Source organism: Triticum aestivum, chromosome 2D, assembly GCF_018294505.1.
Source record: "Triticum aestivum cultivar Chinese Spring chromosome 2D, IWGSC CS RefSeq v2.1, whole genome shotgun sequence".
NCBI classification, from domain to species: domain Eukaryota; kingdom Viridiplantae; phylum Streptophyta; class Magnoliopsida; order Poales; family Poaceae; genus Triticum; species Triticum aestivum.
In genome coordinates, this window is record NC_057799.1 from 638,681,320 (window position 1) to 638,699,809 (window position 18,490).

The window sequence follows — 18,490 nt, forward strand, 5'->3', positions numbered from 1 at the left end:
GCCTGTGGCCCTGAAAAAAGGTGGACAACACCCGACTCGTCACCAGAGACCTACCCGTGCCATCCCAAGAGCTAGCAGGCGAGCCCCTCCTCCAACACACCTCCCCACCACCACCACACACCCGCTAGAGGAGGCGACGTGACCACGACGGGGTTGAAGGACGAGATCCCTACCATGCACGATTTTCGATATTATCTCATTGACTGCCCATAGGAAACATAACCTCGCAAGATGTGAAGCTCCTCGAGCACCACAAGCCGCACGCTCCCCATCGAAGCTTAGAAGACACACACATAGGAAGGAGCGGCGACACCCTTATTCGCTCCAGCAGCACCTTCGCCTCCACAGCGCTGCCAGCCGAAACCCTAGCTATCCACACCCTATCTACATGCCAGAGCCAAGATCCGTGGTTATCCCACCCTTCCGCCAACGGAGCGGCAGACGGAGGGGAGGGAACCCACTATCTCGTTGACGGCCAAATGGGCAAAATGAGACCACCTTGTAACTATTTTGTGCCCACCGGCATCTAGCTTGGTTGAGAATTAGATACCAATGGCCAGACAGAAACTTAAACCACTCAAAAATTGCCGGCAGCGATTATTTTTTACGGTTGTGCCGCTAAGAATTTCATACAGATATTTTTGTTTTCATAGAACCTTAATTCTGGCCAATAGAGCAAAAAAATCACCACACACAAATATACCAAAATGAATTGCTAATCTTTAAAAAAAATACGGTATGTATACCTAGAATAAATAGGTGAAGCGCACATTTGCGCTTTGCTCCCTGCAAACCTGATAAATTTCTCTCATGGTGGCAACCAAGGGCCCATCCGCGAACAGAGAAGCGTGGAGGGGCCTTCCCGACAGTTTCCGGGCCTCCCCCATTTCCTCCGAACCAGACAACCTCAAAAGCGCAAGGCCTCCGCCGCCTCCGCTCCCCCCTCCGCCCCACCCCACCCCCACCCACCCCCCATTGCCCCTCCCGTGACCGGCGCCGCCGCACGCATCCTCCACCCACCCCACCCCCCTCACGCCGAACGCGCCGTACGCGCGAACGCCCGCCGGACCGGACGAGCCGGCGCGCCGTCGTGAACAGGGTAAGGCGATGTTCTCCGGCGACTGGACGCCGCCGTGCGGCAGCTGCTGCACCAAGAAGTACGCGACCCTCGTCCAAATCCCATGTCGGTTGCCCCCCGCGCGCCCTCTCCCTCCCTCCCAATCTCTCCCCGCGCAAAGCGGGTTCTTGTCTGTGGCTGATCGAGACTGACGGTTGGTTTGTTTGGTTGGTTGGTCGGTTGCCGTTTCGCCGACGCGCAGGGAGGGTGTTCTGCAAGAAGGGGTGCAACGCGGACGGCGACACCTGGGAGGAGTGTGAGTGCCCCCCTGCCCAACCACCAGCCGCGGAATGCAACTGTTTGATTGACTGATTGATCCGCTGGTTTGGTCTTGGTTTCAGATTTATTTTTGGTTATGTGCCTCGTCAGTTTCGAATTTGATATATGCAATGTGGTTAATCTATGTTGGCTGTCGCCTTCCTAAATCGATTGCCCTGGAAAACAGAGTGAATTATGCATGTGTTGTTGAATTGGCATTGTTCATGGTTCAGATTTTAGTAGCATTCGCCAATAGTCGTTACCTGCCACAATTCTATTCTGACACGTAACAATCGTGGTTGACTGCGAAATGTCGGAGGACGCCTTTTCTTGTCGTATAGCGTAGATGTTCGTTATTGTATCCGGGGACGCGCTTCTTGTCGTATAGTGTAGATCTTCGTTATTGTATCCGTGGATGCGCTCCTTGTCGTATAGCGTAGACGTTCGATATTTTAAATATGGCTATGCGTGTAAATTGTAGTGGTAATCAGTGGATTATTATTTGTTTTCCATTCTTGGTGCCTTGCTTGCTTAGGAAATTGCATTTTCTCCATTATTTCCATGGCCTAGGAGAGCTTGCTTTTTTAAAACAAATTGTTTCTGTTGTTGAAACAAGTCTTTAATTTTCCTTACAGTAAGGTCTTCTTCATTACTTGTATATGCCTTTTTTTTTAATGCTGGGTGACTGTAAAATAGCAGATTGTTATGTTTCTGGGTGACTGTAAAATAGCAGATTGTTGTCTTTCAATTTGTACACCTGTCAATGTGCAAGCTAACTCACATGCTGTGAAATCCTCAGGCATAGGTAAATGCACTGAAATATGCTACAAGGATCCGGTGTTGGAAGATCGTCAGTGGAGTGCTTATATCGATCGGTCACCAGGAGAGGACAGTTACTCCTTGGTGAGTTCTTGATCTGTTAATATAACATCTTCTAAATTGTTTCAGATGTCTTCTCCTCACTGAACCCCTTCGACTATAAGTACAAAATCTGTTATGCAACAACCCCTTTACCTATAAATCTGTTTAAATTATGCATACTCATGCTGGGCCTAACTCCCAAGTCCTTGGAGCAGCAGAAGTACTAAGCTGCAATTTTCGATGCCTGGACTGCAACTGTGAGACAGTCTCAGAAAATTAGCTGGCCATATATAATTAAGATTGAATAGCAGTGTGATACTGCGCTGTGAAAAGTGATTTGAAATAGTAAACATTGATAAGTATTTATATAGGATTCACATGTTCTGACCATGAACAGGACACTCCTGATTCTATAGTGTTTGCTGTACAGTATACATTTTTTCTGTGCGATATCAGTATATCACAATATTTCCCTTCTGCTTACCATTTTCCTTGGAACACATATGTTAGTTTTGGGGATTTTTGTTGGGATAACTGAATCCTTGGTTTTCCCTGTATTTAAAACTTGTCCCGAGTGATAGCATGAGCCATTGAGCCCTCAGCTTTTCTGCTAACAGGCAGAACGCAAGTCAGCAGGTAGATAACTCTGAATTGTTACTTACTGTCAAGTTAGATTGCCCTAGTCCAGTTTGTTTGATTAATTTTGAAAATTTGGCATGCAAATATTAATGCGACATAGATAGTCTGGTCAGTATCTATCAACTGGCTGGTTACTTATGGGGATAATTTCTATACATAGTTTTATGCCAGTTCAATGTGGAAGCTGTTTTACTGCAAATATCTGGATGGTGTGTTATTTCCATATCTGCAAGTCTATGATTCTGCCTTACTGCTGAAAGCTCTGCGTTAAATAGTTTGTAAACAACAAATTAGTATCTGCTTCTCCGTGACTGCTATTGTGATTTTTTTTTCTGACAAATTCAGCAACCAGTGCTTTCTTTCCTAATAAATTCGATTTTTTTGCTCACCAGGAGTGCTTCAACGCGTGCATCTCTGGGTGTGGATACAGGGTAAGTTAATAAGTTTCCCTCGCGAACATCATTGACGTGCAATATGGCTTCCTCTTTGTTTACTATGATATAACAAACTACGCGACACCTGACGTCTGACATTGCGGCGTTGTGTTTTGCTTGTGTGAAAACGACAGTTTGACATACCGGCGGAGAAAGTGGGGCTCATCAAGCCGAACAGGCCATCCAAGCCACCGCCGCCTCCTGTGGTCGAGCGGGCCAAGCCTGGCTCGGGGCCTCCTGCAGCGGCCGGTGAAGACGTGCCCGGCACATCGGCGTAGCCCATGATGATGCCAAATTTTCGTGTAAACTGTTAGTAAGCGTCGTCGCCGAATTACCCGCCGTTGTTCACCTTGGTTGTGATGGATGTTGTATGTGTTTGGGATGTTTGGTCCAACTCCAACCTCACCCTGTTGGGTGAGGAGTAGATGCTGACTATAACAAGCAAGCGTATATGGAACGGAACGGGTGTTCCGGTTCCACCCAGTTAAACCTGTTGTTGTCCGAGAACCTGTTGGTCTAGCATCTTCATCTTGGGCGTTCCTTACTCTTAATTTAACCTACCTAACTGCTGAATAAATAGCACAAACAAAGGTGCCATGTTTATAGCCTTGTGCTGCACTAGAAATTCCCAACAAAATCATCAACATTATTATCCAGGGACATGCTGCTAACAAAATTTAACATTTGAAACATGCCACATCTAGAGTGTTTTCTTAAAACTATTACCAGCATAGAAAAGTGAATCTGATTATGAAACACTATACCATTAGCAGAATTTGGTACATTATCTATAATGTTAGCAGGAAAAATGACATTGTCAACAAGATGCTTATCGTCCCGCGCTGCAAATACTCCCTCCTTCCCAAAATAAGTGTCTTTGAATTAGTATAACTTTAAGACCTTCCACTGTGTAGGTGATGCCCAATCCAACAAAATATAACATTTGAAATATAGCTGTTGAACAAATAGCACATACAAAGATGGCATATTGATAGCCTTATGCCGCACTAGAAATTGCCAACAAAATCATCAACATTATTATCCAAGCACATGTTGCTAACAAAATTTAACATTTGAAACATGCCACATGTAGGGAGTGTTTCTTAAAACTGTTACCAGCATAGAAAAATGATTCCAATTATGAAGTATTATACCATTTGGCAGAATTTGGCACATTATCTATAATGTTAGCAGGAAATGAGATTTTACTAAATCACTGTCAACAAGAGGCTTATTGTTCCAGGCTTTAAATACTCCCTCCTTCCCAAAATAAGTGTTTTTGGTTTAGTACAACTTTAAGGCCTTCCACTATGTAGGCGATGCCCAATCCAATAAAATGTAACCGGTTGGGTAGCGAGATGCCCTGAAGAATTTATTTGGCACCGATTTCACAACGTTGTGTTTGCAGCCTGGAACAAAACAGGACCTAGACACGAGTAAAAAACTTAATCAAGCCATCAACTACTTGCTTCACGTGAGTTACTTGAACGTGGTTTGCTTTCTGCAGTGGGCCATGGCGCTAATTGTTTACTGTTTTGTGTATTTGACACCGGCTGGGAATCGGAGCGGCTACTTGCTCTGGTTTCATATAAAAAAAAATTATGGCGGCGATTGGGCAATGGAGGAAATCGGTGTCAAACGGAGAAAAGATGAATTTGACATCTCTTTTGACCTACATAGTGGAGGGCTTAAGTTTTACGAAATCAAAGACACTTTTTCCATGATAGAGGGCAGTGGCGGAGCTTTTGAGGGGCCAACCTGGGCGGTGCCCCTGAAAGAAAATTACCACCCCCCCAAGAATTGAGCCGAAGCTCCGCCACTGGGAGTAGAAGATATACCAACATTTAAGCTGCATGATAACCAAACACACCGTCCATTGTCAGACTGTAACCCTCTTGTGCATAGCATACAAGTAGCACATGAACGTGGCATCCCACCCGATACTGGGCCTCCTCACCGGGCATGCCATAACAAAGCGGCGGCGGTGGCGGCCGGGGCGCCGTCGAGCGAGGAGCCTACGGTGATGGGCCAAAATATTGTTGCATCATGGCACCAACGGACCAGGGAAAAAGTCTAAAATAAACCTTGAATTTGTAGACGAAAGCTAAATCGACCCATGAAATGAGCACATCAAACTTGTCGCTCCCGGTCTATTTTGAACCCAAACAGGGATTATGGATGTGGCAGGTTTAATCCCGGGACTGTTCACTGCGGACACTATTGATTGCGGACGCTATTGGACTGGCCCACCACGTGCGAAGCAAGTTCTTTTTTCATAACGCGCGACGCCACGCAAGCCGCTACAACAGATGGCAGTCATTGATATAATTAGACGCCCGAAACATTTAACAACAGCCAGTAACGTCGAGATTAGAAGAAACATTTTTAAGGGCAAACAAATATGGAAAATGTAAACAATTTGTGAAATCTCTGGAAAATAATTAAAGTGCGACTACTTTTTAAAAATTCTGAATAATTTTTTAAAAAAGATATCATTTTGAAAACAGAATCAATTTTGAAAAAGGGTTCACTGTTTGAAAATAAACAATTTTGAACCTGAACAATATGTTAAAGTGCGAGCATTTTTTGAAAGAAATGGGAGCAACTTTTGAAACCTGAACAGATGTGTGAAAAAGCACTGTATATTTTAAAAAATGAATAAATTTTCTAAAACAGAATCAATTTTGGAAAAATGAACACTTTTTGAAACATAAACATTTTTTTAAACAATGGGAACAAATTTTGAAACCTGAAAAACAAATTAGAGTCCGAACACTTTTGATTTTTTTTTAAAACGGGACCAACTATTGGAACCTGAACAGATGAGTGAGAAAAATTCTCAATAATTCTCAATAACCTGAACAGAATCAGTTTTGAAAAATTGAATACTATTTGAAACATTTTTTTTTCGAAAAACAAAATTTTAAAGTCCAAACACCTTTTGATTTTTTTTAAATGGGAGCAACATTTTAAACAATGTAAAAATGTTTGTACAGTTGAAGCCGAGCATGATGAACACGACCCAGGACTACTAGGCTGTCGGGCGGTACGATGATATGACGGTCATCTTTTCGCCAGAGGTGGACGACGAGCGAAGCATCGAGGATTGCTGGACCTGGTGCCGCTCCGATTACGGCCACGTGTAAGCGTCCAAATCCTTCTTCAACACGCGCAAGAACTGGTGCGTGCTATCGGCGTGGGTGAACGAGTCTGGCGGCGAGGACGACGACATTGTTAGGGGTTGGTCCGACGTTCAGTTGTGCTTCCATAAAGTAGAACGGGTTAGGTCCCATCGTTGGGGCCTGGGGTGGCAAAATTAGTCACGCGCACTCAGTAACAACGATTTGGATAATCGCTATCAAGTAGAAAAGCAGATCGTTGGCTCCTTTCCAAAAAAAAGAGGTTCCGGTTTAAGGTGTGCGGATGTTTTTTTTAACCGGTGTGACACCGGTCCACCTGCACACGTTTTGAGTCCGGCTCGAGATGCCCGCGCTGGAGATACCATTAGGGTCATATAAAAGCCGAACTCGAGGGAGAAACAAGCCCAGATCTACACACCGCCGAGGCGCCGACCGCCCGGTGAGCCATCCATCATCACTGCTCGGATCCGATGGACACGGGCAATCCTCCTTGACGCTACCGCCGTCTCAGAAAGGCATCCGATCTCTCGGCTGTGACCGACGCCTCCTCATGCTCCAAACGGGTATCCCTCTATATATCCTTGCATCCTTCCAAAGATCTGTGCTTGGATCATTCTCAAGCTCCCTAGGGTAGGGTAGACGGCGTTTTCTTCTTTGGATTGCTCCATTGTCCTCTATGCGTTAATTGTAATGCTATGGAGAGGCAATGCTGTTTAAGATCTATAGTTTAAACTCTTTTGGAATCACTGACTAAAAGTTCATACTACTCTTTTTCATCATGGAAACAAAACCAGATGCATAGGAACAAGGAACACAACACTTGTGATGACAGGATCAGCACCTTACGTACCTGACGACATGCTAATCATGATCCTTGACAAGCTAGATGCACGCACAACAATAATCACCACCATCCTTTCCAAGCGATGGCTGCATCTTCCTCGTGGGTCGCACACAAGTTATTTCCTTTCTGTTCATCAACTCCTCCCTCCACGCTACTACAGGCTGAAACAAATCCTGATGGATGTCAAGGCAGGGTACCAAGCAGACAAGAAGAACACGCAGAATCTGACTGATTTTGTTGCTGTCAGAGGTCGGTATGAGCAGTGGATGGGGAGGATCCGTCGCCTCTCATCCGTCCTGCAACGCTATGAGCGTCGCGCCATGCGATGCTACATTAAACGGGTGAATGCATTTCTTCTGGCTCCCAGGAACGTGCTCCGACGCAGGTCTGTCAAGAAGCTGAGGATTGAAAGCTTTAGGACGAGTAGCGGTTGCATTGATCAATGGATTACTGCAGCGATTGCCGGATGCGGCGTCGAAGATTTAGAGCTTGCCTTTGAAGGCTTCGGGTGTCATCTCTACGACTTCCGGCTTTTGGATGGATTATTGCAGAATGTGCGGCTGAAGCGGCTTGTGCTATCACGTTGTTTCCATCATTTTGCGTTCAACTCCTTGTTGTTCCACTCACTCACGGAGCTCACGCTGTGCAAGATTTTGGATCTTGGAAGCGTTGGCGATGTTCTAACCAACTGTGTGAAGCTTGTGGACTTCAGGCTCAAGTATTCTTGTGTCTACTATCCTGTTTTACGAATCTGTGCCCCGGCATCGAAGTTAAAGAGACTACAAGTGGACAACTGCAAATTAGGGAAATTTTACCTTAATGCGCTGCCTTTCCTTGAAACTTTTGCTTGTCGGGGTCAGCCAACCAAAATATATTATGGTGAGGTGCCTCGACTTAGGCAGGTGAGTTTGAACTTCTTCTTGCAAATTGGAGATAATGGCAGAATCCCTAGCATCAGCTACTTTCCCTTACTGTGAGTATATCATCCGCATAAACATCAAGTTTAGAGGTTATACCATCATAAGAAATGAATTTAGATATTGAAACTTCATCAAGTTTACTTGCCTTGTAATAAGGCTTATAAAGAATATTATCGTATACTAACTCATTGATAATTCTAATTGGCGGGCGGTCTCACATCCTGAAAGATTTTATTATATAAATCTGATAATTTATGGCTATGTGTTTGCAGTGATTATAGAATGTTGGGCTGTGAAGATGATTCCTCTGGTAGCAACATGACATATCCGCTGAGCAAATTCTTCAAAGGGATGCCGCTGCTGGAGAAGCTTGTTCTGCAACTGAAAGGACCTCAGGCGAGAGAACCTACCTCAAAAACTCATTCTGGAATACCAACTTTACGTCTCTTCTCTACCTACTAAAAGATCATTGCATGTTGGTTTATGTAGATGTGGATTGAGCCAACCGCCATTCCCAGTGCGTTCAGTCATCTCAGGAAGCTTTTCATTGCCAACGTGCCGATATATTGGGACATACTCTGGATTTTCATCCTACTAGATGCCGCACCTTGTTTGGAGTCGCTCCATGTTCATGTATGCCATTAATTCCTGGATGAAATAATCTCATAGTCGTGTATGTGTTGAAACCAAACGTACGCTCTAGTTCTCAATAATTTGTGAAAGTAAACATTTTGTGATCTGAGTGCAGATTGACAAGAGCTCAGAGAACATGGGTGCTGGACTAGATGTGCAAGGGGAAGAGTACCATCTCCTGAAGGAACTAGTGGTCATTGGCTTCAACGGTGTTAGTTGGCAGACTTGTTTTGTGAAGCGGATGATGAGGGCGTTGCCAAGGCTGATGCGCATTCATCTTCTCGACGGGCATGTTGTGGAAGATGACGACCAGGAGCTTGGGAGCCTTGAAATAGTCCCACATCGGCGTGAGTGGGAGGAATGTGAGAAATTAGAGGTGATTGATGATCTTGTAGATGGATTTTCTTTGCACTACTGGGAAATAATTTTAGAATGAGTTGCTGTCTATGTGGGGACATACAAGTATGCTTGCTTAATTTTTTTTTTAAAATGTGTACTGTACCTATATAGTACGTATGATTCACTGTTTTTTGAATTGACGAAGGGGAGAATTTACATGGCAATCCCTATTTCTATTAGCTACACTGTAGGCAATGCATTTATTTCTGTGAGGTGTGATACACCTGAACTTTCAGACTTGCTATAACAAGGATTTAACCTGCTAGCTATTCCTGATCTCTTAATGGATTTTATCTGAAGCAATTTCCCTTATTTGCAGCAGCTTTGGCAAGTGTCAGGTTGTGTGTTAAAAATGTAGTCTAGATGAGGATTATTGTAGCACCTTTAATGTCAAAATAACTAGTGTCGAAACACTTGGGCATCTAGTAGGCGACCTTTTATTCCCTTAAGTTACATATATGTCACTTATAACCAATTCTCATCTAGATGAGGATTAGCAAAACGGATTTTTATTTTACGCCATTAACTTTTGGACATTTCATTTCGCTTTTGAATTTGAATTTGGTCCCTTCTTTTTAAGGGTCTCAACAAAGATTTGATTAGACCCAAGATTACTGTAGTGTGTATCCAAACAAAGGGCAGCCCTAACATTTGACGTAGTGTCAGAAAATTGTGTTGTGTTCCAATGATACACAAGGTTCACTTCCTTCATCTACACCATGCCAGATTCAGGAACCATGAATACATTTTGAAATGTAATCTCAACTCTTTTGTTCTAACGTGTTCGATCAAACCTCCATAGCAGCGGTTCTTACAAACCAGGGTATATATATATCTCTCCTCAACAGCAAAAAGAAGGTACACACAGCAAAAACACGCTATGATCAAAACTGAAGCGCCGATGAAGTCCACACAGCAAACAAACTGTGGCGCTCTCCGGCCATTAATCCTCCTCCATGGGCACCTCTGGCACATTCCACCTGCCCTCTTCAATCGGCTTGGTGATCACGGAAACAGGTGAGCGTAAGGACGGAGTTAAGGACACAACTGTGTTACAAGGCAGTAGAAAGGCTTTGATTGCACAATGAAATATTTTGCTTGACCAGATATATCAATTAACATGCAAAGCAAAGGACTGGAAATAAATGGTGCGGCCAGTAAAGGATATATATCGACATATCGGTCGGCTTTTTGCCCCTGTTGGCGCTGCTCCGAAGTTCCCTACGAATTTCTGGAGTCACCTGTATATACATGGACAGCGGCGAGCGTATTTCAGTAAAATAAGCAGCGTTCCGAAATCCATGCAGGCATGCGAATGGCGAAATGAGAGTCGTACCAAATAATGCTTCTGGTTATCTAACAAGCGCAAGAGTTGCTCCTTGTCTTTCTTCTCCAACTCATTCTTATATCTGTTCATAAAAATATTTAGCAACACGTGGATGAAAAAGTGGAAACTTTGCAACAGCGTCCATATGGAACAATTTGAAATGAGAGGATTTCCGTATATGAACACTTTTCCCATTAAGCACTTTGCCCCAGTTATGGGAAAAGGTTTAATAGAGAAGAAAAGCAGGTAAAGAGAACCTGCTATATTACAAGCACAGTAATTGTTTTGCTGAATTAAGAGTGATGCTTTTCCGATTAACCAAAATATGCCTTCAAACTTTACACATCCATCACTAACCTTTCCACAAAGGCGAGCAGTGACTGGTGCCATATAACAGGCATGCTCCTCTCATCGTCAAGAAACCGCATGAAATGGGCAAAAACAGCATCGAGTACACAGTACGGCAAAGCATATTTCTTATCCAGAAACAGTTTGATAAAGTAACTGCAAGAGAGATATTAATTAGCTTACAACATGTTCAGGGGATACGGAAAAGGAGATACATTTCAACCAGGCATCTCAGCAAGCAAATATCACACGAACTATGCTCTTAGAAAGTATCAGGCACCTCAGTCCAATCCATCATGTTGCACGACAGAACTACTTGGCTTCAAAATTCAAATATGAACACTGCTACGACAACGATCAATTTCACCCCTGAGATACTGTAGAACAAGATCCTAAATTTTGAGGCGAAAATGATGGAATTCCTAGTAACAGCATGGTGGTCTCTATTTGGGGAAATGTAATAACAGGCTTGTGGAAACCATTTGGTCAAAAAGGTCATGTCGTATAAATTGGCAGACAGACACACGTGAAAGGACGTACTAAAGGAAGTGCTGCTGTTTTTCTGCATAATATAACATCTGACTAGCTATAATATCTTTTACTGCAGCAACATTTTATTTACTTATCAAGAAGTGTCATTTAACTAGTAATTCGTATTATAAAGAAAAGGCAATGCTTAGTCACAGAAGTATAAAGTTCATTGGGCAAAATTTGTGGATGTTCTTATATTACGCGCGCGCGCACACACACAAACAAAAGAACAGATTATAAGGTGCCACACTTTACCTAGTGGTGCCACAGTACTCCAGATCTGCTAATTTCATTAATGCCGCGCTGCATCAAAATGATAAGTAGAGATAAGATATCAACTTCACAACCATCTTAGACAAGGACTTGGGAGGGGAGGAAGGTTGCCGGGGAGGTCGAGGCTCGAGGGAGTGTAACGAACTGAGGAGGAAGGGGATCGGGAGTAGGTAGGGGAGAGCGAGAGAGACTTGGAGAGGAAGAAGATATTGCATCCACAGGAAGGATTGGGGATGAGGTTTACAGCTTGTCACATCGCATGCCTCAGCCACAGGCGGCCGGCTGCTTTTAAACACTCTCCTCGCTCTCTCTCACTCACGCTTACAGGTGGGGCCCGATCCATGCCACGTCACACTGGACAAGTGGTGGACAAGTGGCCAGGTGTGACATTCTCCCCTCCTTGAGAGCGAGCTCCGTCTTGAGTGCTGGCTTCGTCTGTTCCCCCATTGCACCTTGATCTGCACGATTGGCGCATTGCCTCTTTTCATCATGCGTCGCTCCAGGATGCGCGTAGGTGCCATGCTCACCACGGACAAGTCGGGCACCCGCGGCAGCTCAGCATACACCGGCGTGTAATCCGGCGTGAACGGCTTCAGTTGCGAGACGTGGAAGACCCGATTCTGGCAGGTCGAGCTTGTATGCCAAGAGCCCGATCTCCTCAACGACAGTGTACAGCCCGAAGAACTTGTAGGCGAGCTTGGCGCAGGGGCGGCTAACGACGGACTGCTGCATGTAGGGCTGGAGCTTCAGGAGTACCTGCTCACCCACCTGGAATTGGCGTTCCGTGCGGTTGCGGTCGGCATGCTTCTTGAAGCGCATCTGGGCACGCTCCAGCTGGGCGCGGATGTGCGCCGTGTGCGCTGCCCAGTCCAGGTCGTCGCCGGGGGGAGCGTCATCCGGCCAGGCCGCCATTGCCCCCAAGTTGGCCCCCTTCCCGTACAGCGCCTTGAACAGAGTGCAATTGAGTGACGAATGGAAGGTTGAGTTGTACCAGAACTCCGCCATGGGCAGCCAGCGACGCCATTTGCTCGGGGTGTCGTGCACCGCGCATCGGAAGTACATTTCCATGCACTGGTTCACACGCTCACTCCGCCCGTCCGTCTGCGGGTGGTAGGCGGTGGAGTAGAGCAACTTCGTGACGGCGCCGGCGAGCAGCTCCCGCCAGAGATTGCTGGTGGTACACCTTGTCGCGGTCGGAGACGATCGATGCCGGCACACCGTGTAGCTTGACCACATTATCCCAGAACGCACGCGCCACCTGCGTCGCGTGGAAGGGGTGGCTTAGGGGGATGAAGTGGGCGAACTTGGTGAAGCGGTCCACCACAACCATGATCGTGTCGAAGCCCTCTAACGACAGAAGCCCCTCCACGAAATCCATGGTGAGGTCTTCCCAGGGCGCGATCGGAATGGGCAGTGGCGCCAGGAGACCTGCTGGCTTGGAGTGCTCGTGCTTGGCCTGCTGGCAAGTCACGCACTGCTGCACGAATTCCTCAATGTCGCGCTTGAGCCCGCGCCACTCGAAGTGCTTGCGCACGCGCTGGTACGTCGTCGTGACGCCGGAGTGGCCACCGACCGCGCTATTGTGGAGCGCAGCGATAAGCTTGGTGCGGAGCGCGGTGTTGGCGCCAATCCACAAGCGGCCACTGCGACGGATGACGCCATGGTGCAGCTCGTAGCCGTCGTCGTCCGGGCTGGTGATGGCGAGCTTTTGCAGGCGCTCCTGGGCGTCCGGGTCGGTGGAGTAGGAGTTGGGGACCTCCTGAATCCAGGCCGGCTGGCACGCCGTGAGCGCGGCCAGGTCGAGCTGCTTGCCCACTCGAGACAGGGCGTCGACAACGCCATTGTCGAGGCCGCGCTTGTATTGGAAGCGGAACTGCAGCCCGACAAGTTTTGCCATGGCCTTGCGCTGCAGCTCTATCTCCAAGTGTTGCTCCCCCAGATTGCAGAGCGACTTGTGATCGGTGAGGATGTCAAAGGGGCCGCGTTGCAAGTAGGGGCGCCACTTGTCGATCGCCATCATCACCGCCAAGAACTCCTTCTCATACGTCGAGAGCTTCTGGTTGCGCACGCCGAGCGCCTTGCTGAAGAACGCGACAGGGTGGCCTTCCTGGACGAGCACGGCCCCGAAGCCCGTGTCGCACGTGTCGGTCTCAATGGAGAATGGCTTGTCGAAGTTGGGCAGGGCGAGCACTGACATCGTCGTCATCGCGGTCTTGAGCTGTTCGAACGCTGCTTGTGCTTGCTCGCTCCAGGCGAAGCCCTTCTTCGTGAGGAGCTACGTGAGGGGCTTGGCGATGATGCCATAGTGCGGCACAAATTTCCTGTAGTAGCCGGTGAGCCCCAGGAACCCGCGCAGCTCGGTGGCATTCGTCGGCGTTGGCCACTATTCCATGGCATGCGTCTTCTCCGTGTCGGTGGCGACACCCTCCTTGGAGATCACGTGCCCGAGGTAGCCGATGTGGTCGCAGGCGAAGCTGCACTTGCTCTCCTTGACGAACAGTTGGTGCGCGCGCAGGAGCTCGAAGACGATCCGGAGATGCTCGGTGTGTTTCTCCATCGTTTCACTAAAAACAAGGATGTCATCAATAAAGATGATCACGAGTTTGCGCACGTACTTACTAAAGATCGCGTTCATGAGGCATTGGAATGTCGCCGGAGCGTTCGTTAGTCCGAACGGCATGACCTGAAACTGGAAATGCCCATGGTGCGTCTTGAACGCGGTCTTGGCTTCATCTTCTTCGCGCATGCGGACTTGGTGGTATCCGGCGCGGGAATCCAGCTTGGAGAAGACAACTGCGCCCGCCAGCTCGTCGACGATCGGTAGCGGGAACTTGTTTTTGATCGTTGCATCATTGAGGCGACGGTAGTCGACGCAGAATCTCCACATCCCGTCCTTCTTCTTGACCAAGAGCACCGGGGCTGCGTACGGACTGACGCTGTGTGATCACGCCGGCGTCGAGCATTTCTTTGACCTGCCGCTCGATTTCGTCCTTCTGGAGCGGCGAGTAGCGGTACGAACGCGTGTTCGCGGGGACCGTGCCCTCCACCAGGGTGATGGCGTGGTCGTACTGGCGGTGCGGAGGCAGGACTTGTGGGGCGGCGAAGATGTCGGCGAATTCTTCCAGAAGATTGCTGAGGGGCGTCTGGCTGGCCCACTTGCGCCGCGGTGGCGGAGCTCGCCCACATGTATCCACCATGGCCATGGCCCAGACGTGGTTGCCCGCGATCATCTTGCGCAGCTCGTCGGACTTGACCGCCTTGAGTGTGGTGGACGCCTTGGTGGGCACGCCACGGAGCGTAACCTCCTCGCCGTCGTGCGTGAACTTGACCCATTTGTCCTGCCAGTGGCAAGTCATGGGGTTGTGCTGGGCGAGCCAGTCCATGCCCAAGATGCCTCTGTACACGCCGATGTCCAGCTTGCGCATGGGTGTGGCAAAAGTGTGCCCCTGCATCCACCACTTGAGCTCGGGAACAATGCGGTTGCAGGTGAGACGGTCATTGTTGGCGACACACACGTCCACCGGCGGCATCTCTTTGGTTGCCAAGCCGATGCGATCAACGAACGACTTGTTGATGAAGCTGTGCGTGCTGCCAGAGTCGAAGAGCAGCATCATCACCTGATTTCCCACCAGGGCACGCAACCGAATTGTTCTTGCCGAATCGGTGCCATCGAGCGCCTGAGACGAGAGGAGACAGCATTCCGGCGCGCCCGCGGCCGGTACTTGTGGCGGAAGCCCGGGGCCGGGATCGTCCAGGAGCTGCAGCGCGTGAATTGTGTCGTCCGAGAGGACCTCGCCGTGGTCGCCGACGTGGATGGTGAGCAGCTGTGCAGGCGGTGCACAGCGGTGCTCGCGCGAGTAGCGGTCGCTGCACTTGAAACACAGTCTGTTGGCGCAGCGGAAGTCACGCAGTTGTCGCTCGCGCGTATATTCGTCCCCTTGTGCGCGCGCGGGCGCCACGGCTCGTGGTTGCTGTTGTGGTGCCGGCGCCGGTGGAGGCTGTCCTGAAGGTGTGATGCGCGGGCGTGCTCTGGTCATGCCCAGCTCTTCCTCTTGGATCCGCCCCAGGACGGAGGCACGCGTGATGCTCGAAGGCGCCTGGAGAAGCACCACGGCGCGCAACTCGTCCTTCAATCCTAGTAAAAACTGGTGATGAAGAACTTGTTGTTTATGGACGGGTCGAGGGCCAGCAGGTGGTACATCTGCTCGTCCAACGCCGCACGGTACTCGGCGACGGTGCCCGTTTGCCGGAGTTGAAGCAGCTTGTGCATCACCACCTCGAACTCGTTCGCGCCGAACTCCTCCAGAATCGCAGAGGTGAAGTGCTCCCACGTGATGTTGCGATGCGTTTGCCACAACGCTTGTAGCCAGTGCGCAGCCTGGCCGTCGACGTAGAGCGCCGCGGTGGCCACCCAGTGGTGGAACGCCACTTTGTAGAGCTCGAAGTAGGCGAGGCAGCGATCCAGCCACTGATATGGTGTCGTGCCCTCGAACTTGGGGAAATCATGCTTGGGTGGCTTGTGATATTCGTTGGTGTTATAGCCCGTCGGAGAAGCAGTCGCCGCGGCGACGAACCCGCCGTGAGGAGGCACCAGGATGAGCGGCGGGCGGTGGTCTCCCAGGCGCGTGTGGGACGAGGACGGGCGAGACGGGCCAGGGACGTGACACCGTGACGGTGGAGGCGGGGGCGGAGATGGAGGTTGCTGCTGTTGTTGGGCGGGCTGGTGGAGGAGCGTGGTGACCGAGCCCGCCGGTGAGGGCGACCCTTCCACCGTCTTGCGAGTGGCGTCGAGGTCCGCCTGAGTCAGATCGATCTGACGAGAGAGACCGCGCACCTCCTGCGAGATCTGGGCGTTGAAGGCGGCCTGCAACTCGATTTGCTTGTCGTGCGCTGCCTTCTGCTCGTCGACCTTGGAGAGCAGGGCCTCGAGCATCTTGGTGATGCTGGTGTTCCCCTCGTCCATGGCGGCCAGCACCTGTCGCGTCGCCGCCGAGGCCTTTGAATGAGCCGTTGTCTTGCTCTGAAGGGGATCGAACCCTGCGACGGATTTTGTGCGGCTTGCCGGAGCAGCGCGCACCAGCACGGTGGATGTTACCGATCCCAATCAAACGCAAGGGAGAAATGTTTTTGTGCGAATTTGGCTCTGATTACCAACTATAATGAACTGAGGAGGAAGGGATCGGGAGTAGGTGAGGGAGAGCGAGAGAGACTTGGAGAGGAAGAAGATATTGCTTCTAGACGAAGGATTGGGGATGAGGTTTACAGCTTGTCACATCGCATGCCTCAGCCACAGGCGGCCGGCTGCTTTTAAACACTCTCCTCGCTCTCTCTCACTCACGCTTACAGGTGAGGCCCGATCCATGCCACGTCACACTGGACAAGTGGTGGACAAGTGGCCAGGTGTGACAGGGAGAGGGAGGAGTTGGAGAGATGGAGACCGCTGCTCCCGTCGTGGAATTTGGCCGCGGACTCCACGAGGAAGGCGGCAGCGCCGCCGGCGGGGGTGCGCCCGCTCGTGCCTGGGGAGGATGAAGGGGATCTTGCGCGCGGAGGATGGAGGGGATCCTGCGTGATGCGTTTTTTGAAGGACCGCGGGGTGAATATACCAAACTATGCGGAGTTTTATGCAAAATCGAAACATTTTTCTAGATTCACTAAAATAGGGACGGCAGGTTTAATTCATAAAAACGACAGGTACCTTTGTGTAAAAGCGCCGCGACGGTGAACCCGGCAGAGTCAATCTGTGCTTTATTATTAGGGAAAGATTGAGATCTAACAAAGGGAATATGTCCTTGGTTAGAAGTACAAGAAAGAAATCAAGGGTATGCTTCGAAGTAAGTCTCCCGTCATGGACATGATCCTTGGAAATTAAGCATCCTTTATATATACTCCCTCCGTCCCAAAATTCTTGTCTTAAATTTATCTAAATATGGATGTATCTAATACTAAAACGTGACTTGATACATCTGTATTTAAACAAATTTAAGACAAGAATTTTGAGACGGAGGAAGTACTTGTCTGCAGTAATATCTTCCCTCTGAAGTTTGGGACCTTGAAGGAATATTTGGAGTAAATAGCATAAAACTACTAGTTTACAGGTTAGGGTTTCAAATAACTACCAGATAAATTTTCTCAAAAAACTACCAAACGTGTGGTCGGCTGTTTCAAAAAACCCAAATCACCGAGTGTTTAAATTGTAAACCGATTTTTGACAGTTGTGGCCCACCTGTCAGGTCCATGTGGCATAAAAATTAACACCGTTAGGTTGACCGTTAGATTGATCATTCACAGGTTATGACGGGTGGGGCCCAAGTATTTATAAAAAGCAATTGAGTCCCTGTAATTTTCAAAAGAAAAGCGATCAGGTCCCTGTATTTTTTCTGAAAAAAAGCGACCGGGTCCTTGTGAAGAAAAGAAAAAAGCAATCAGATCCTGGGCCAATCCCGCACGGCTTCTCTCCGGCAACCGGCCGCCGCCCACTCCCCTCCATCCCCTCCCCTGCCGGTGACTGGAGGAGGCCGAGCTCCAGGACATGGGATGCGCGGCCGACGGCTCGCCATGGCGCGGCCAGCAGCGGGGCCTCGGGCGGCTCCCCATGGCGCGGCCTCAGGCGGCTCGCGGCCAGCAGCAGGGCCTTAGGTGGCTTCCCATGGCGCGGCCTCAGGCGGCTCGTGTCCAGCAGCACGCGGCGGCTCCGCATGTCGCGGCCAGCAGCACGCGGCGGCTCCCCATGGTGCGGCCAGCAACACGCTGCGGCGGCGAGCGA

General features: G+C 49.2%; 3 protein-coding genes across 4 annotated transcripts; 2 read left to right on the forward strand and 1 right to left on the reverse strand.

Moving 5' to 3' along the window:
* Positions 1 to 943: 943 nt before the first annotated feature.
* LOC123050663 (uncharacterized) lies at positions 944 to 3,795 on the forward strand. The gene is made up of 5 exons (XM_044473423.1): positions 944 to 1,183; positions 1,320 to 1,373; positions 2,175 to 2,278; positions 3,268 to 3,306; positions 3,444 to 3,795. Exons 1-5 carry the CDS (start codon positions 1,108 to 1,110, stop codon positions 3,585 to 3,587), a joined length of 417 nt encoding a protein of 138 aa, XP_044329358.1. The 5' UTR covers positions 944 to 1,107; the 3' UTR covers positions 3,588 to 3,795.
* A 3,078-nt stretch (positions 3,796 to 6,873) lies between these two features.
* On the forward strand, positions 6,874 to 9,387 carry LOC123050664 (uncharacterized). Of its 2 annotated transcripts, XM_044473425.1 has the most exons (4): positions 6,874 to 7,012; positions 7,244 to 8,195; positions 8,486 to 8,846; positions 8,962 to 9,387. In XM_044473425.1, the coding sequence occupies exons 2-3, from the start codon at positions 7,275 to 7,277 to the stop codon at positions 8,486 to 8,488; spliced, it is 924 nt and encodes a 307-aa protein (XP_044329360.1). In that variant the 5' UTR covers positions 6,874 to 7,012; positions 7,244 to 7,274; the 3' UTR covers positions 8,489 to 8,846; positions 8,962 to 9,387. The 2 variants fall into 2 exon arrangements, with proteins under 2 accessions (XP_044329360.1, XP_044329361.1); XM_044473426.1 differs by lacking the exon at positions 7,244 to 8,195 and having other exon boundaries at positions 6,875 to 7,012.
* Positions 9,388 to 10,360: 973 nt separating this feature from the next.
* On the reverse strand, positions 10,361 to 11,970 carry LOC123056124 (bystin). Its single transcript, XM_044479850.1, has 4 exons — positions 11,707 to 11,970; positions 10,930 to 11,076; positions 10,582 to 10,654; positions 10,361 to 10,486 (listed from the first exon to the last, which is right to left on the reverse strand). Exons 1-4 carry the CDS (start codon positions 11,742 to 11,744, stop codon positions 10,361 to 10,363), a joined length of 384 nt encoding a protein of 127 aa, XP_044335785.1. The 5' UTR covers positions 11,745 to 11,970.
* Positions 11,971 to 18,490: the final 6,520 nt, after the last annotated feature.